Here is a 20,121-nt window from a genome sequence, read left to right as displayed (position 1 = left end):
GACACTTTTACTATATTTGAAAGAACATCTAACTTCTTTATACAAAGGATGTCCACCCAGTATAATCTGCATTTCTACAAAATGTGTAACATTTTCACATGTCACCAACCAGATGTGCCCCTCAAGTCCTGGCACATGGAAACTATTAAAAAAACTGCAGGAGCACATTCCACAAGACCAGCATGAAAGTGTAGTGGTTTAGCATGGTAGATAGTAATACTAAAGCAAACTGGGAAACAGCTCTCCCTAATTGGTATAAACTGTCTGCATTGAGACCTCTTGTTAAAAACTGGAGTGCAAGGTAACAGTGGCATGGCCTTCCCAGTCACTTTCCAGCCACAGGGGAGAGCAACAGTGATCAGCACTATCTAAAGACGAAGACAAAAGCCCTACAGCCCCTATCACTTAGGAGGATGCAGTCCTTACTCCAGCTCATGCCATCTGAAACACCTGTCAAGAACACACCGAGACCAACAGTTACAAGACTGGGAGAAAAGTGAGGGCTAGGGCAGATGCAATCTTACCTCATACAGGTTTAAACAACAAATACAGAAACATGGCTCAACTGGGGTGACCCCAAGCTGAAGAGTGGCAGCCAACACATCACTGCCCTTTTTCTATCTGATTTTGTCAAGCTGCACTTCACCACTGCAAACTGTCAACACGCTGTGTGCCTCAGTTTATTCTCATGTAAGTCTCCAATAAATTTAATGTGGTGTTAGACCTCTGCAGGGAGTGAGTTTTGCTGTGACTAGTGTCTCCTCTTGTATGTCCTTGGAAAAGACCCATCAACTCATGGATTACATTTCGGGGGTGTAATTTAAATATTCTGTCAGCAAAACAATTGACATGATACTGCACTCTTGCAGAAGGGGTGATATAAAGAGGTAATGGAAGACATCCTTCCTTTCCATGGTTGTCATAATGATGCCTTAGAGAGGTTCCATTTGTGCTCTACAAAATGACTGATTTTAACTATTTTTCAGGTGTATTTTGGCTCCATACCATGACTTGTGTTCACTCTTTATTATTATGGTGACTGCCTTTAAGAGCACCAACTTTGTGTACCTCATGTAATTATTGTGTGAAGGTACATCTAAGTAAAACTACACTCAAATAACAAGAGTCTGGCTTCTCACAACTGCTGTTATTATTTTAATAATTAATGGGTTAAACATTATGGTCTTCAAATACATGGGTAAAGACTACATAACTAAAATGATCATGAGACGTGCTGCATACAATTAAAATGCTGCCACAATGCATCTACAGTATTCTATATGCTATGAACGTACTTTATACACCAATGTGTCTGGCAACATGTATAAACACTATACTTATTTTTCTAACAGTTTTTGAGGATCATGTTTTTGAGTGCATATTGCATTTTCTTCAGGCACAGATACGGTTGACCTCAGTTTGTATTTTGAAACCAATATATGTGATAGGACAAGGAAGAATATAAGGAAGTTGAAGTTAAATTAAAAGCAGGTATGAGCATGTATTTTATTACAGAGAATCAGACAAGATAGACAGTAAAATCTGACTTCTTGTCACGTTGAATTTTCTTTCACTACTCCAATATGAAAAATAGTATTTTTATAATGTAAATTTTATAGAATCATCCTCAGACTAAAGTCTGTGGCATTCTGCTGTATCTCCTAAAAATTACTCGTACAATTCCAATGATTCAAAATGAAGCTGCTCATTTAATGTTATAAACTCTATGCAGAATTAAACCCAAGGATTCTTTTAGACTTCAACAACGTTTTTATGTGTTTCAGTCTGCATTTTATCTACTGGTAGTAGCTTATTGAAATTACCTGACATTACATTGTTGAATTTAATTAGGCTGTTTTATCATCTGGGCAGCACCTAAAAGGAAACTGCAAGCAGCTGCGTTAGTGGAGCACAGCCGTCTTTCGGTGTACCAAAATAAGACTATTCAACTTAGAAAAGCTGGATAAAAGAACTCAGGGGTCTCATGCACAAGAAAGGCAAAATTCAGTGAGGCTGGCTGTGAATTCACAGCACAACAGCTTCTCCATGCTAAGTGTATGTGGTCACTTTCATCATACTTAATTTGGTGACTTTCACCAGAGAGCAATTCACCTCACTTGCAATCTGAATCATCTCATGACAGTGTCTGCATCTTTCTAGTAACTAAACAGGCAGTGCAGGTAAATCAGGATTATCACTTAAGATGATTCAGTTAAATGCCTAAAATTACAGCTCTTTATATTTTATTATTACAACAACATCTATATTTACATTTTGGGGCATGACTTAGGCTTTTTGGTCCTCTAGCCATTGATATACAAAGCATCTGGGGAGAAACACCACTGTTCCTGCTTGGGAGCTATCCAATTTCCATGGAAATCTGAAGACAGTGATAGGCAGGAGGTAAACTCTGCATTCTTAAATCATAGAATCATAGAATCAACAAGGTTGGAAAAGACCTCAAAGATCATCAAATCCAAGCTCTCACCCAAGACCTCATGCCTACTAGACCAAGGCACCAAGTGCCATGTCCAGTCCCCTCTTGAACACCTCCAGGGATGGTGACTCCACCACCTCCCTTGGCAGCCCAATCTTACCATGACATGGAGCTGGGACAGCAGTACTATAGTAATTGTGAATTACCTCAGTTTGAAAACTTAATTTAAAAAATCTAATTCAGATTTGACTAGGTTTTTCTAATTCTGCAGTCAATTTGCCATTTCTGCCTGTATTTGTTTTCAAGCACATTGACATTAATTATTGCCATAGAGACCTACTATGGTTATCACTTTTGATCTTTCAATTATGATTTGAAAAATGGAATATTCACAAATGCTACCATATGAAAAGTCATTCCTTCTCCTGACAGAGAACCCTTCACCATATAAATTCTTCCAAATCATTTTTCTGAAAGTGATTTAGAGTCAGACCTAATATGAATAATGAAGCAAAACAACAATATCAAATTAAGTTCTTTTCTCTAAAAGAATATTTTTGCACCAGACATTCAGTGTTACTGTAAAAGCATTGCAATACTGAATGACTTATATTCTGAAATCTGTGAAATGCTGTCAGCAGCAGTAGCACAGTTTTGTGATTTCCCAAGGATGGTATCTTCATCAATGACCTGGATGAGGAGATTGAGCATAACTTCAGCAAGTTCACTGATGACACTAATCTGAGTTGTGGCTGGAAGGCTGTGCTGCCATCCAACGAGATCTGGACAGGCTGCGGAGCTGGACAAAGACGAACATCATGAGGTTCAATAGGGACAAATGCAGAGTCCTGCATCTGGGGAGAAATATCACCAAGCATGAGTACAGACTAGGGGTCGTCCTGCTGGAAAGCAGTTCCATGGAGAAAGATCTTGCTGTCCTAGTGGGTGTCAAGGTCTCCATGGGACAGCAATGTGCCCTAGTGGACAAGAGGGCAAATGAACATCCCGGAGTGCATTAAGGAAGCTGTGTCCAGCAGGTCTAGGAAGGTTCTCCTCCCTCTCCAGTCTGCTGTGGTGAGACCATACCTGGAACGCTGTGTCCAGTTTTGGACTCCTCAGTTCAAGAGAGAAAGAGATCTGCTGGAGAGAGTCCAATGGAGAGCTATGAGGTTGTTGTGGTTTGAGCCTTAACTGGAATTTAAGAGCTCAGATGGTGGCAAGACTGAGAAGAACTCCCCTGCTCCCCCTTCCTTTTTCCCAATAGGGAAAAAAACCCCAAAAAACAAATGGGGAAAGAATAGGGGAAAAAGGGAAGAAAAAGGGGGAAAGGGGGGACAAGGGGAAAAGGGGAGAAGGTAAATCTACCAAGAAATAATTTGGAGTCAGTTTGGAAGTAGCGAAGTAAAATTTTTTCTTTAAACAATATATACATAAAACAATAACAGGAAGGGTTTCACAAGGGTAAGGAACAAGGATGAATAGGAAAATATACAAAACCAAGTTCAGATGGCCTTGTATTTCCCTCGATGCGTGTGGATTGCAGTTCTTCGGAGAAATGTGGATGTGGCAGGGAGAAGACCAGGCCTGACCACATGGCAGAACCAGGAAGCCAGCAGCAAACTCTTGGTCCTTTCACACAGGCGAGGCAGGAGCAAAAGAGAGAAAATGGTCGCTGCGCCCTCCCCTTTAGAGTCTTGCTGGATAGGAAGGGGGAGTGGAACAGACTGACTTAGTCCCTAACAGTACTCAAGGTGTGGCCTAACCAGTGCAGTGTACAGGGGCAGAATGACTTCCCTGCTTCTGCTGGCCACACTGTTCCTGATACAGGCCAGGATGCCATTGGCCTTCGTGGCCAGCTGGGCACACTGCTGGCTCATGTTCAGCCTACTATCAACCAGTACCCTAAGGTCCCTTTCTGCCTGGCAACTCTCCAGCTACTCTGACCCCAGCCTGTAGCACTCCATGGGATTGCTGTGGCCAATGTGCAGAACCCGGCACTTGGATGTGTTAAATCTCATGCCCTTGGACTCTGCCCATCTGTCCAGCCTGTCACGGTCCCTCTGCAGAGCTCTCCTACCCTCTAACAGATCAACACCTGTCCCCAGCTTGGTGTCATCTGCAAATTTACCATTGATGGGACTCAATCCCCTCGTCCAGATCATCAATAAAGACATTAAACAGGATGGGGCCCAGTACTGATCCCTGGGGGACACCACTAACAACTGGCTGCCAGCTGGATGTGGCACCATTGACCACCAGAATGTAAGTCTAAAGTTTAAGGAAACACTGAAGCTAAGTAAAATGTTATTAGCTGGAAAAATACACCCACATTAATGCAGCAAGACATAGTTGCATTTGGTGACACTACAACCACTGCTGGAAGAATGGACAGACCAGATTCCTTTTGTGATTTTTAACATTTTTATTCCACAAATTTTGAGTAATTAACAGTAAAAAATAAGGTTCTCTTGGATTTTAGGTAATATAATTAATTTTTCTAACTACTGAACTTGCAAGGTCTACTGTTCAGACACGAGAGCTAGAAGAAGATGTCCAAATCCAATGCTCAGTTGCCTAAATCTTTACTAGGACACATAAGTGCCCATTTAATGACCTCTGATGTCAAAATGAACAGCAAAATACAATCTTAGAATACTGTTCATAGACATTTTGTAACTGGTTTGTTAAGCATCTGTAAACTCATTTGCTTTAAAGAAGTTGCACTTTTCTATTAACAAGTTGATAGCACTGTCAGAAAGAATAAATTACCATGTCATTACATTTAATTGTAAATCTGATTATTTTACGGAACCAGTGCTATGAAAAATTGAGCATTAGAGAAGCAGAGACAAAAAACCAAAAAGCATTAATAAATTTCTGAGGAGATGCTCTTTCATTCATTTAAAAAGTACTTGTGAGCAAGGTTTGTAATAAACAGCTTCCTTTGCCTTATGTAATTTTTACTTCATCTATAAAAGCACCCTGAGAACTATTCTCCTTTAAAACATTCCAAAGTTTTCCTTTGCAAGCCTACAAACAGCCAGGTCAAGAAACAAATACCAATTATTAACTGAAATAATATATAGCTAGAATCCATTAATTCAATGTTCTTATTAATAGACTCTCTGCAGCAATTCAGCTGTTATCAAACAGGTAAGCAAAAGAAACCAAAGACTTTTAAATGGATTTGAAGGCTTTGCTCTGTAAAAATGACTGAAACATTTTTCTGCAGCACTTACAATGTATTTTGTTCATCTGCTTTACAAAATATCATCAAATATTCCAAGGAAGGGATTGACATCATTGATTTCATCATCAAGATACCTAATAAAGATGAAGCAATAGCAACAAAAAAATATTGAGTAAATCAAAACCTAATGAATCGGAAACACTGCACAAAGTACAGTCAAAAGATACATGACAAGCCAAAAAAGTACCTTCCCTTCTACGAAAAGTTAACTGCTACTGTTACTGTAAAAATTCATTGTTTAAAGTTAAAAATTAACACATTGCTTAAAGGTCTGTCTTCCATGAGGAACCAAGCACTGAACATTGAGTCAACAGAATTAAAAAAACAAAAAAACCACAAACCCACAGCTTTTTCCTACCTTGGATTCACTTCTTTCTCATGTTCTTTAGTGAGAATAAAAAAATCCTCTTTCCTAGTGAATTTAGAAGAGTCTGAGACGATTTTTGAGACTGAAGAACACTGTACGCTTTCCAGCTCTTGTGACAGATTTGAATGGTTGTTTTCTTGAAAACTGAACTGCAATATAAATGTCATAAAGTGTATATGGTTAAAATAACTAACCAAAAGAGAAACTGTCAGTGTGCAGAACAGATATTTATACTGGTATTATGGTATTTTACAAGGACCAAGCACATGCTAAATATGATATGATACTAGATGACTTGCAGAATCACAATCAAACTGAGTACATAGTTTTGAAGCCATACTATATATAAAGTAAATTGAAGTCCTACTTCTGTGTATTGTGAATATCACATTGAACATAGGATGTATATGTTTGGACAGCAAAGAAAGGTTAAGAAACCGAGTATGTTCAAACTGATTCGTAAGTTAGGTATAGTGAATGTATTTACATGTGCAATACTCTAATTACAGGAAATTCTGTTATCAAAGTATTTTTACTCACCTTATTTATATTCCCATTCTGTAAATTGACTTTTGACATGCTATTAACCACAGGAGTAGCTGAGTTCTGAATACTGGTCTCACTGAAAATATTAAGTTGAATATTCAAGTATTTTCACAGAAGAGCAAAATTATTTATTTTTCAGTTCAGGATTTTCTATTTATTTCCCTCCGCAATTAAATGAAGAAAAACAAATTCAAATTATTACATAATTCACACATTTTAAAAGTTGAAATTTCACTCACCTATGAGTGAACAACCTTCTATACATTATACAGACATATGTAAAATACAAACAATATTCTTAACCAAAAAAAACTGTAAGAACAGTCTCAGGCTGCACCAGGGGAGGTTTAGGTTAGATGTTAGGAATAAGTTCTATACAGAGAGAGTGATTGCCCATTGGAATGGGCTGCCCAGGGAGGTGGTAGAGTCATCATCATTGGAGGTGTTCAGGAGGAAACTTGATGGGGTGCTTGGTGCCATGGTTTAGTTGTTTAGGTGGGTTGGATTGGTTGAGGGGTTGGATGCAATGATCTTGAAGGTTTCTTCCAACCTGGTTGTTTATTATTATTATTATTATTATTATTATTATTATTATTATTATTACTTATACAATGCTTACTTTTTTGAAATGTCATTTGCAGATTTGCATCTTACATACTGGCAAAGTGGTTCACATTCATCTGCAATTTAAAGGTAGACATTTCAGAGTTCCACATAAGAATGAAAGTTGTAAAAATCCCTTGTAAATATCTTACATAGTAGTTTGAAGATTATTCAAATGTCTTAATATGTGAGATATTTCTTCTGTGGGGTTTGGGCTAATGTAAAGAGAAGCAGACATAAGCAGTCCGGTAAAATGACAAATACATAGTTGCAGGCCATCCAAGAACATTTTCATTATGACTCAGTCTCTTATCCCACGTAACTGGTGACAGGAGAAGAGGAAATGGCCTGAAGTTGCATCAAGGGGCAAAAAATTTCCTTCCTAAAAAGGCATGTCAAGGTCTGGAACCAGCTGCCCAGGGTAGCGGTTGAGTCACCGTCCCTGGAGGTATTTAAAATACATATAGATATGGTGCTTAGTGACATGGTTTAGTAGTGATTTGGCAGCACTGGGTTAATGGTGGGACTGGATGATCTTAAAGATCTTTTCCAATCAAAACAATTCTCAGCTCTCCCATCTGTATTAGCTATGTCTCAATACAGGTCACATTAAAAGGCAGAGTAATAGACCTGTCAGTCCAATCAATTAAGCAAAAGTTTCAAGTAGTTCCACTTACAGCACACTATAATAAATTGTTACAAAATAATTTGTGCATAGGAAACAAATTTTTTAAAATAACTGTACCTAATTCTCTAGTGGCAAAGTTGCTAGCAAATACTAGTTTGTCATCATCAATATCATCCCAAACATCACTATTCAATTCAAAGTCCACATCCAAAGCATCTGAAATGAAAGATCTGCTGTTATCCATCAAGTTATGTATTAAAGACTTGCAACAATTTTTTATGCCATTGTCTCTTGGCTCTTCTCACAAACATTGAACATTTTCAAGAGAAAGCTGTAATACATTTGCAATGGACAAGTACAACTTAAACTCTTCTATTTATACAACCAGTTCAATCTACAGAAAGAACTGTCACAAGTGCACTTTTTCCTCAGCCTTATTTTAAGAAAAGTTATCCTTATAGATTCCAGAAAAATGAACCTTCTAAACATCACTGCAATTTCATTCTTTCCCTGAAGCACTTCTTGATCCAAAATTTAGCACTTTTAATTCAGTCCTTTCTTCTCTCCAAAGTTTACCAAAACACTCTGAATGCTGTCTTTCTCTCATACAGCTAATTCCTAAGATCTACCCATGACAAATGCATTTTTAAGCATTGTTGTTAAAGATCTTAATTAAAATGTGATAGTTAATGTTTTTAAATAGTTTTTTTTCAGGGTGCCAAGAAAACTTATTGTGGTTTTTTTCTTACTCTTCTTTATTCTATTATCTTTTCATCACCAATCCAATTCACTCTGATAAGTTTTTTCTTCTCTCTTCTGCTGGAATCTTTATTCTGTTATCATAGCCCTAATGTGCCTAGGAAACCCTGATCCAGGTATCTCTTGCAACAGAGAGGGAAGCAGGACAGACTCACATCAAAAATACTGTTCCACAGGTATTAGCAACACCAGGAAGATACTGGTATTGTGGTTTTGGATGCATGCAGTCAGTATGGTGCATTATTGTACAGATATATGGACATCAAATAAATTAGAGGTTTAGGTTACTCAGATGTCACAGTATATTATTAATTACCAGATTCCAGATGCAGTTAACCCTACCAAAAAAAGTATATGAACCAATGCCTTTCTTTATTACAACTACTTGTTTTGTGCATTTGTTTAAAATGCAGATGTTCCAATCAACATTACCTTATCCAATCAGTTACCTTTTCTGCTACTATTCAGTGGACATGGTTTTTAGTCAGCAATATCTACTACATCCCCTTGATCCTGAATGATTTGCCTCAAGATGTCCTCAAGCACAGATGAGAGCTCTTTCCATGATTTCATTCTTTTAACACAATCATATTATACACTGAGTCCCCACCTCCCCCAGTAACTGATGATATGGCTATGAAAGAGTCTTCCATTTTAAGACTAAATAACAGCCATAGCAGGTAAATCAGTATGTCAGGAAAATACAAAGCAGTAAAGGAACAGGATTAGAATCCCACTGTCAAAGTGTTAAACAAAAATGAAACTATGCAGCATAGGCACCACCAATTAGGCAGTACAGACTAAAAAAAAAAAAAAAATTAAAATAAATCAATCCTTTTCAACACAGTGTTTCTTATATGTCTGAGTCTGACCTAAATATTGGAGCTGCTACTTATTAGCTAAATTAATCAAAGCTCGATTCGCATCAGTTTACTGTCATCAAATGCACTAGCAAAAGGCAAGCAGTGAAGAGAACATCACAGTTATACTGATGAAGACTAATCATTTAACACCAAATGTAAAAAAAAAAAGTGGCCTTCCCAGCAAAATCAAAACAGGATTTTTTTTCCCCAGTAGTAGTTACGACTCAGTTACTGAATGACATTTTGTCAACTACCAGAACAAAAGCTCATGTTTCACTAACTTCTTCCAGCAAAAAGAAGATACAGACACAGGGGCAAAATACCTCTTGTATTACAAGGTACACTCGAGATGCTTAGACCTACATTATAAATTCTTACCAATACCAGGAAGAAAGCCAATTAAGGCCACTGTATTTCTCCATACATTGAGTATTTTAAAATGCCATACTGTTTGCTGTAGTTATTCAAGGAATTTTCAGTTTACAAGTATATTCAAAACTGGAAATAATAATTTTGAACATAAGCAGTAACTTACTACTCCTTTCATAATTCCAGGATTGCAGTTGTTTCTGAGATACTCCTATGCTATTACCATTATCCACCTGGTTCACTGAAGGTGATGAAGATGCTGAAGACAACTGTTCATTACTAGACCTATTAAAACAATAAATCAGTGACTGTCAGTAAAACAGTTGCAGAAAGTTGCTAAAAATTTACGAAGGAAAGAGTTTTTAGTTGTTACAACTTAACATACTATCTCATACATATCATATCATATATCATATCATAGCATTACTTATATTAACCAGTACCTTGCCAGTGCTGGTAACGAAGATTTAGGTGTGAAAACAAATTGCTTGAGATCAAGATTTTGAGCTTGATTTAACATCTGCATCTAAAGAAAGCAGATTCTGGTAACTAGAAGATATAAACTCTGAAAAGTGTTGTTAACAATCTTCATGACTATCATTAATAGTAGGTATCATGTTATATATGATCTTTAAAAATTGTTCTAAAGACATATATAAAATCTTTCTGATGTCTGCTTATCTAATGTAATCAGTTAAAAATGCTTGAATTACATTCTTCTGGTGGGGTTATTCAAGTACCCTGGCAAAGTCAGACTGTTTATCACTAACTCTTAACTGTATTTGAGGGACATGATTTAGTGCTGATCTGGAATGCTGAATTAATGATTGGACTTGAGGATCTTAAGGGTCTCTTCCAACCAAAACAATTCAATTAGCTACAGACTAAATAATTATTTGAAACAACCTAATAAAACTGTGAAGAGGAAATAAAACATTTTGGTATCTCAAATGCCATTTTTCCTGCAGAAAGAACTAGTGCAGTACTGCATTCAAAGGGATAAAGTGTAAGCCATGAAATCTTCCAGAGGTTAAAACTAACTTATAAACAAGTGGATCTCTCTCAAACAAGTGGGTCTACCTGTTAAGGCAAAAAGATCTTTCAGTAGCATTACTCTGATAATACAACTGTTTTCATTCAGGTCATATTTTGCCAAAACCAAGTCACAGTACATTACCTTCCAATGCCTCTGTACCTCACCCACCACAATCTATCAAATGCCATAGAAGTAAAAAAAAAAAGTACATGCACAGAAGTGGATCATTTTTTGAAGCATTCCAGCAGCAGACCATCTCAAAGATTCCTGAACCTTTGATTTTTCCATTCCACACAGAAAAGACAAACGTGAATGTTCACAGTTATAAAAACTATGCAAACAATATATACAAATACATAAGAGATTGAAATGAATCTATTCAATAGCTGACTGCATTCAAATGAACCTTTAACCGTTTTACTGGGGGTACACATAAGCTTGAGTTCCTGCTCCTTAAATCAGCTAGGTACAAAGAAAAGTTTGAATCTCTGTTCATCTCAGACTTTGGAGGTACTCCAGTTTTACCTGAGGAAAGGAATTAAAATAATCATTAGGTTAGAAGAAATAAGACTTAATTCTTTCCAGATCAATAGAAACTTTGGCACTAAGCATAGTATCTTCTGTTAAAAGATTCTAAAAGATTAAACATGCTAATATCTATATAAAAGTGTAAGAAGCTTGAATTGCTCTTAAAACATATGCTAGATATTGTGGGAAATATTAATATGTATTTGCTGTAAGAGTATTAATGACAAAGCTTTTTATTACTGCTTTTTGACTGTATCATAACAATAACTCAGGCCTGACTCTTGCTTACATTGCTTCTGTAAGTGTAGCTGTTGGTATAGAGAAAGCTATTTTACGTTACATTTGTCTAAAAGTAACAGAAATAGTAGATTTAATGAAACTCACAGCAGTCGTGTCCACACACATCTTTATTTTTACAGCGGTGGTTGCATTCTCTGTTTCCATATTTCTTGTAAGTAATCTCCTGTTTAGATCTGCTTCCTAGATAAACAGAACACAGAAACATTGGGGTTTTATTTCATAGGTAATGGTTAAGAGACTACTTCACATGGCAAAAATGGGCTAGAAGTAGCCTGGGTCACTAAATTTTTGTGGCCTTTGGCAAAGCTTTGGGCTGCTCAAACAATGTAATTGGAAAGCAATTAATCAATGTTACTGAAAAACAGAGGCAATGTCACATTTCCAAATTCAAACCATCATGCTAGATACCAAACACCTATAATTTTTCTTTCAAATGCAAAGAATTACTCTGTAGTACTTGACAAGTGGTAGCAGCAGCACTGTATTTTTATTATACTTGAGAAAGAAGTATTGGTAAAGATCTAGCTCTCCACTGAAAGCAAAATTCTTTGCAAAAAGCTATGCTATTAGTCAGATGTTTTGATCTGACTGTTTACCTGTATCTGGTTTTGCTGCTGGCAGACTTTGTGATGAGCCATAATACAGATCACGTGAAGACTCAGCTTTCAGTTTTTGATTTGTAACCACTTGATTTCCCACTGCCTTTGGTGTTAAGTAAACGGCTGTATATGCTTGCTGTATATCAAGGCCAACTTTGAAAGAAAGAAAAAAAAAAATACTTAAAAAAAACCCCTTTACATTTCTATAAACTCTTTCTAAGCTGATTACCTTCAGTTTTCTGAAGCATTTATGAAGTATGAATACTATAAAAATATCATAGAAATTTGTTAAAATAATGTAACATTAAAGGCACACTAATGTGAATGGACTATTTATGACCGAGTTTTTAAAGAACAATCAGAATTAAAGACAGACTACCAGGTGAGTAACAAAACGAGTCCCTTTAACAGAACTTTTCAGTGTTTTAGAACTACATTTATCTATGACTTTGCACTGCCAATATTAACTTTAAAACTGTAGGACAGTGTTACAGGAGTATCAGCAGCTTTGTATTGGCAAAGGGCTAAAATGAGTATGTGCGTAGATGCTTTTGAAGTTGAATGATAATAATGGTTCTAGTTTTAATTCAACCAAAATTCATGTGAGACTGTAAGAGACATCACTTGTAAAAAGGGTATTTTTGTACTTTACTCAGCAAGTATTGCTAGAAAACCAGACAGGCTTTTAAAACATGAAATTTCTTTCAAATCTGAAACAGAAGCAGACTTCTATATAAACAGAGATAAGGAAGACCTAATTTTAGTGTAACTTGTTACCAATGTTACCAGTCTGAGAGAAAGTAACTGTTGAGGTTTACTGAACTGAGTACAATGTGTAGATAGACAAGCAGTAATAAAAGGACAATTTTTTTCTTCGTTTCTTTTGGTTAGAAAAACCTTCCTTTTTCCTGAGGTTTAGCCATAGGAATACTGATTATTCCAGGCCTGACTAATGTCACAGCTTCAATACTCAATGTTTATCATGGAAGCAATCAATTAATCTAGCACATGGCAATCTTTACAGGCAGGGCATGATGACAGAATTTAATGCAGCCAGTCTATTTTTAAACTGTATACCAAAGTATGTAACTAGGACTGTTAGGTAATACTCAACACAGTAAAAAACATATAATAGAATTTTGTTTACAGATAAAGTCATTTGTATATATTTTTGGCTTGATATAAAGTGTATTAACAATGTATTCAAAATTCTTATGCTGTTTTTTCTTTTTAAATTAAAAGCATACTAATCGACCTACCATAATCAGAACTAATTAAATTTACACTAATATCCTCTGATTTAACAGCTCTTTTCACTTCAATTTTCTTTATCCAATTTCCAGTTTTCAGCAGCACAGAATCCCTATAATGTATCAGTAAAGTTTTGTTAGATATGGAAAATGAAACAAGACTGTACACTATGACATCTGTAACTAAGTGAAGAGCTTATATTTGGTCTTAGCTCTTGGATTTTACTTGGTAAGTGGCTTAAGAATAACCTTCCAATAATATATAATTTATGGCCATAAGAGAGACAGGATCCTGCAGATTAGTTTCTGTTCTTCCAAAAGCATCAGACTTCATGCAGAATTCCCACAAAGGTCACACAGCTGGAAAAAAAAAATTGTTTTCTTTTTTCCCCCATTTGCTCTAAGCATATCTTAGCCAACTGGAGAATTCAGTTCCATCTCCAAGTGAACAACAATTTCAACAATATAATTAAAAGAAATAGAGCTGACTAAGTAACAACTTGAGAATGTATCTTTTTAATAGGTATTTTACTTGTTTTACGTGGAAATTATGATGTTTTCCATAATACAACACCAGCGGTATACAGTTACACATCTTCCCTGTACTGACAAGTACAAAACACTGGTATGTTTGGGGGAGTTTAATCAATCTTGTGCAGCATTTTAAAATGACAACAGTGACTAGAAAAAGCAGTACCATTTGGCATCAGAATTGCAAAACCTGAAAAAGTCCCAGGAAGGACTGAAAACAACACCTTTGGAAGATGTAATGCATTTAAAAACCAAACCAAACAAAACACACAACAAACAAACACAAACCCCAACAGATTATACATACGTAATTTTCTGATTAAAAATGACTTGGTTGTCAGCATCTCCTATGACCAATGTAACATAGTGAAAGTCGGTTGCTGTTCTTTTTGTCTGTAGCTGCTCATAGTTTGTTAACTTGACTGTTACTAAGATTTCAGCCAATGTATCACTGTATTTTGGGAGCTAGGAGAAAATGATATGGAAGACGACATAACTGTGTAAATACACAAAGTATTATCGATACAAACACAAAAGTCCTATTCAAGTAATAGGTGGTACAGTTTTTCTTTGTTGCTCTGAAACACTGTTACAGAGTACTAACTTACCCATAGCTGAATATCCTAAATTTAATTATGTTCTACATTAAGTCCTTGAAAAAAATTCTGTTCAATGCAAAAAGATAAAAGAAGAAAGCTAGGCTCTTGATTGCATGTGGAATCACACGCTTCCTTTGAAAGGGCACTAGCTATGTTAATATAGAAAAATTTACTGTTTCTCTGTATTCCTAAGTGTGATGTAGAACATGCACAAGTCAATGCTTCTTCAGTAAGTTTTACACAGAGAGCACAGTATCACAGTATAACTAAGGTTGGAAGAGACCCCAAGGATCATCAAGTCCAACCTGTCTCGATAGACCTCACGACTAGACCATGGCACCAAGTGCCATGTCCAATCTCCTCTTGAACACCTCCAGGGATGGTGACTCCACCACCTTCCTGGGCAGCCCATTCCAATGACGAATGACTCGCTCAGTGAAGAACTTTCTCCTCACTTTGAGTCTAAACCTCCCCTGGCGCAGCTTGAGACTGTGTCCCCTTGTTCTGGTGCTGGTTGCCTGAGAGAAGAGACCAACCCCTTCCTGGCTACAACCACCTTTCAGGTAGTTGTAGAGGGCAATGAGGTCACCCCTAAGCCTTCTCTTCTCCAGGCTAAACAATCCCAGCTCCCTCAGCCTCTCCTCATAGGGCTTGTTCTCAAGGCCTCTCACCAGCCTTGGTGCCCTTCTCTGGACATGTTCAAGTGTCTCAATATCCTTCTTAAACTGAGGGGCCCAGAACAGGACACAGTACTCAAGGTGTGGCCTAACCAATGCAGAGTACAGGGGCACAATGACCTCCCTGCTCCTGCTGGCCACACTATTCCTAATACAGGCCAGGATGCCATTGGCCCTCTTGGCCACCTGGGCACACTGCTGGCTCATGTTTAGGCGGGTGTCAATCAGCACCCCCAGGTCCCTCTCTGTTTGGCAGCTCTCCAGCCACTCTGACCCCAGCCTGTAGCCATGCCATTAGACTCTGCCCATCTGTCCAGTCGGTCGAGGTCCCTCTGCAGAGCCTTTCTACCCTCTAACTGACCAACATCTGTTCCCAACTTGGTGTCATTTACATAGATGTTTTGCTGTCTCAAGTTTATGTTCAAGATAGAAGAGACCTCTCAGACTAGCACAAAATTCTAGAATGTGGAATATACTGGTTTGCATCTGTAATGTTGAATGCAATTACCAAGACGGAGAGAAGCTAACATATTACAGGGAATGTCTATTCCAAAGCTCACTCTCGAGGCTTAAGGGTTTAACTATACATGTGAATGTGGAAGGACATCACAATACCATGCAATCTATCAGTGAAGGCTCAAAATTCAAGTTAATATTTGCTCTTTTGTTTAATGATATCAGCATAAAAACGTAAAATAAATAGAAAAGCATTTACCTGTTCAATACCAAGCTCGTATTTTGGAAGGTGCAAAACAGATTCTTTTATCTGGTTTCCAAAAGGAGGATGCCTGTTTAAAATCTGGAAAGATTTGATTTAATTTCTGATACATTCAGCTGATCATAGGTGCCAACAGAATCCAAGGAATCAAAGTCACCAATGTAATTATGCTATCAACAAAAGCCCTTATCACTCCGAGTTCTCCAATGTCCATGATGCCCAGAATAGCAATCTAAGCTAAAGAAAATTCCAATACCTTTTCACATTGCTACCACTTCTGTTCAGGTAACAGCCAGTGAACTGAAAAAACCCTGACTACTCAGGTTTTATATTACATGACCCTTCTATGTTGCACTACATTTAATCAAACAAAGCAAATTACAGAAAACTGCAAAAGAGTGCACAAAAGAGAAACCAAATTCCTAAAGCCAAAACAGAAAGATCCAGGTAGGATTGATTTGCTTTAAAAATCCATTATATCTTCTACAACACTGGAAAAACAATTTCCTCAGAAAAGAAGTCAAGAGCCAAAGAACTTGTCCTAGAGTACAATCTAACTTCCCTAAAGTAAGTGTTTTATAGATGAATCAGAGGAATTTTACTCTATGACTGTCTTTAACTAAAAATAGCAATAATGGAAATTCAGGACATTACGAGAAACAGGCACTTGGTACCATGGTTTAGTTGATTAGATGGTGTTGGGTGATAGGTTGGACTTGATCTTGAAAGTTTTTTCCAACCTGGTTAATTCTATTCTATTCTAATATTCCCTTTTATTGTTTAATAACACTTCCAAAGGGAAATGCATGTTTTCCTTTGTTTCAAATCACTTTAATGATTATTCATACTTAAGCAATTGCTTTCTGAAACAAGCCATGTCAGTGAAATCATACATGTTCTGTTTGTTAGAACAAAACATCATACCCATTTTCAAGGAAAAACAGGTGTAGTCACATTTTTAAAATTCACTAATATAAATTAATAAACCATTTACTTTTGCTGACAATAGTATAACAGATGTAGATTAATCACACTGCTTGTAATGGATGGATACAGGATTAATATACAGTATTTTCCTTACTATATTTATCCGAGTACAAAATAACACATTACCAATTCAAGTTCCCTTGCATTGGTATCTTCTATTTTTTTAAATGATGTCAGCCCAGCATTTACCATAGCATTTGACAGTGATACACCTGTGAAGAATTTCAGGTTTATGCTGTTATACACAATCACTAATTTTCAATTATTCTCAACTGTGGAAATAATTTTATTGTATGAGTCCCAGCATTTTGCCCAGCAAATCACTAAATTTCAGTTGATTAAATATCTTACTATTTTTTAATTTTACTTATCCATCTGTAAAGATGAGAAGAAAGGCAATAAATATGAAAACATTCAGTATTTCAATACTGACATTTAGTTACATTTTCTAGAATACAGCAGATTTTAGATCACTTTCTACAAGAGTCAAGAAATGTATTCTGCATATCTATGAAAAAAAGTCCATGACACAAGCATTCTTTATCTCAGAACATCTTCCCTTTCCAAGGAAGAGTTTCACATACGACCTCATTCAAGAAGAACAATTCTGAAGAGTTCTTCTCTTCTTCAAGAAGAACAAAAGAAGAACAACTCTGAAATACTTTGAAACCTGAAGAAAATTATTAAACTGATAACTTTTATCATGGCAGACTGTTCTGATGTGGTACTCAATTACAGCAAATGAGTAATTAGGAAAGTAATTTAAGTACATATGAGTACACACTTGAGAAATTAGCAGGGTAATTATGAGTTTTGATTTTTCATGAGATTAAACTTTTTGAGTTTTTTACTAGTACTTACCAATTTTTTCCAATTGTTTAGACACATGTAGTGAATTTTCCCAAAGTCTGCACCTGAAACACTTTGCTAAAATCAAAGAGTTTAATAAAGCAGAAAAGTTGTTCTTACATGATGCCAGATAGTCAGACAACCCTGTGAAAAAAAAAGACTAGTATTAATCAACTAAAACTTAGCTTATTATTACATGCACTCAAAAAGGATTAAATTTTACCATACATCTAGTAACTCTTAAGCCGTTTCTAAATATTCTGCCTGTATCTTGTGTCAAAGTAAAGTCTTGAACAGGAATGCATCCTAGCTGAGCCTGAATAAGACTGGAAAAAAATTTTTTGGTATGTAAGCCATATTGTAAGCAAAGTATAACAATATAGAAGTTTATACTGGAAAATGAAAGAATATTCATTATAAAAAAAATAAAATCACTATCTGGTCCTCAATAAAGTGATACAAATTCAGCAGAGACTTCAACAGACATGAAGCAACAGATTTTCAATAAAAACTAACAACACAATATAATATTTACCAGTTTATTTTCATTTCTCTTGTTTTTATCTTCCCCTCCATTGGAAACCTATGCACAAAAGTATATGTATTTTCTGATATTTGTTTATTGCAAAAAAGATTATTTTCCTTTCTTAATATATTTGATTTGTATACCTGATACTTATTTTGTCCTTATCTTTATTCAAATTGTTCAGTATTTTCTTTTCATTTGTTCTTAACTTGACATCCAGAAATTCTGCACAGCTGGAGATCATTGTAATCTGTAACAATTATTTTATTGTTTCTTTCTTTGCAATTTTTTCTACCACTTTGTCCAACTTTTTAATTGCTTTAAGTGTTATTGTCTCAACACTATAACCACGAAAAGATGATCAATCACTTCTTTCTAATACTAACCAACTTATTTTCATCTTCCTATAAAGGCTATTATATAGGAAAAGAGGAAGACTACGCTTTCAGCTTTTAATTACTATTTCACTTGAAAGCATCCACAAATCAACCACACAGCTAATACTTTATGACATGCAAGGCAGATATAGATAGTTTTTGCTGTTAGGTGCTTTACTTTCTTTGTACTTTAGAAACAAAGATTGCTATAGAAGGACAGGCATTCAAATTTTTCATGGCAAGTCTGTCCTACCACAGTATTTTCTTGGAAATAAAATGTCTTTTGAGACTTAACAGCAATAGCATGTTATCTGATAGACGGAAAATATTTAAAACAGGAAGACAGTAACATTTGTTTAAAAATTAGGTCTGCTCTCCATGCAACCAATTTTTGCAATAAAACACCACCCCACCCCAAGTCACAAAACATTGCAGTATTTAATACATTAACATAACAGGTTCATCAACTTAATATTTTCATAAGCAATACTAGTGAGGGCAGAGTTTGAAATAGAAAGATCTCAGAGTACAAAGGCTCATAAGTAAAACTTAAAGCAAAGTCTGAGCTCTTTAAAAGAAACAAAACCATCAGCTTCTTGTCTTTGATTTTAAAAATGAATTGAACATATGTAAATTTTCTTTAAAATGTTACATTACCAATTCATTTAAAGTCTCTGTTCCCTTAACTGTGAAAAATTGTTTCACTGTATCAAATGCTATGTAATACCACGCCATTAATCTTCCAGTCTCTGTAAAAGAAGAATATACCTTAAAAAATAAGACTATCAAGTATTTTTTTAGTGGTTTTTTTAAGTCAGAATAATTTTTTTTTAATTACATGGCTTAATGAGAGTTACCAGTACTGACTCAGTATGTTATTGCCCCCAGCAGTCTGATGGGTATTACTGACTCTATCCTAGAGTGGCAGAAAGAAATGTGCCAGTTACAGTTTTCTCCAGTGGAGATGAATTCACACTAATATACCAGACTGTGAACTGTGGTTGCTGAGAAGCCAGCCACCTCTAGCAGAGGACTGTTGAGAAGAGCAGATAAAACCTGTCCTTCATTGAACCGTGTCACATCCAATTACCCCGTGCTAATGTTCGGTAATTTTCTCATAATATGCAACAAAATTTCCAGCAACAAAAGAAAATCTATTCATAGATTAACATTAAGAGAATAATCTTCAATGATGGATTAAAGAAACCTGTTCATATATTCTAGTCAATCTCTGAGATACTATGCTACATTTGGTTACTCTGATTAATGGATTATAGGACCACTTGTGAGCATTTGTAGTTCATTACTATCTCAAAACTTCT

General features: G+C 36.1%; 1 protein-coding gene across 1 annotated transcript in view; it reads right to left on the bottom strand.

The window, feature by feature from the left end:
• Positions 1-5,135: 5,135 nt before the first annotated feature.
• HFM1 (helicase for meiosis 1) overlaps positions 5,136-20,121 on the bottom strand; it is a 35,754-nt gene continuing 20,768 nt past the window's right edge. The window contains exons 20-38 of the mRNA XM_054165417.1: positions 19,457-19,548; positions 18,566-18,672; positions 18,432-18,479; positions 18,125-18,222; positions 17,909-18,040; positions 17,174-17,259; positions 16,058-16,141; positions 14,374-14,531; positions 13,545-13,648; positions 12,283-12,438; positions 11,771-11,866; positions 11,265-11,383; positions 10,266-10,348; positions 9,989-10,107; positions 7,949-8,047; positions 7,220-7,280; positions 6,595-6,676; positions 6,046-6,203; positions 5,136-5,761 (exon numbers count right to left, since the gene is read on the bottom strand). Coding sequence (XP_054021392.1) covers positions 5,698-5,761; positions 6,046-6,203; positions 6,595-6,676; positions 7,220-7,280; positions 7,949-8,047; positions 9,989-10,107; positions 10,266-10,348; positions 11,265-11,383; positions 11,771-11,866; positions 12,283-12,438; positions 13,545-13,648; positions 14,374-14,531; positions 16,058-16,141; positions 17,174-17,259; positions 17,909-18,040; positions 18,125-18,222; positions 18,432-18,479; positions 18,566-18,672; positions 19,457-19,548 — 1,946 coding nt within the window. The 3' untranslated portion in view covers positions 5,136-5,697. The remainder of the gene's footprint in view (positions 5,762-6,045; positions 6,204-6,594; positions 6,677-7,219; positions 7,281-7,948; positions 8,048-9,988; positions 10,108-10,265; positions 10,349-11,264; positions 11,384-11,770; positions 11,867-12,282; positions 12,439-13,544; positions 13,649-14,373; positions 14,532-16,057; positions 16,142-17,173; positions 17,260-17,908; positions 18,041-18,124; positions 18,223-18,431; positions 18,480-18,565; positions 18,673-19,456; positions 19,549-20,121) is intronic.

This window comes from Dryobates pubescens, chromosome 11, assembly GCF_014839835.1.
Source record: "Dryobates pubescens isolate bDryPub1 chromosome 11, bDryPub1.pri, whole genome shotgun sequence".
Taxonomy (NCBI): domain Eukaryota; kingdom Metazoa; phylum Chordata; class Aves; order Piciformes; family Picidae; genus Dryobates; species Dryobates pubescens.
This window is presented reverse-complemented; position numbering and strand designations above follow the sequence as displayed.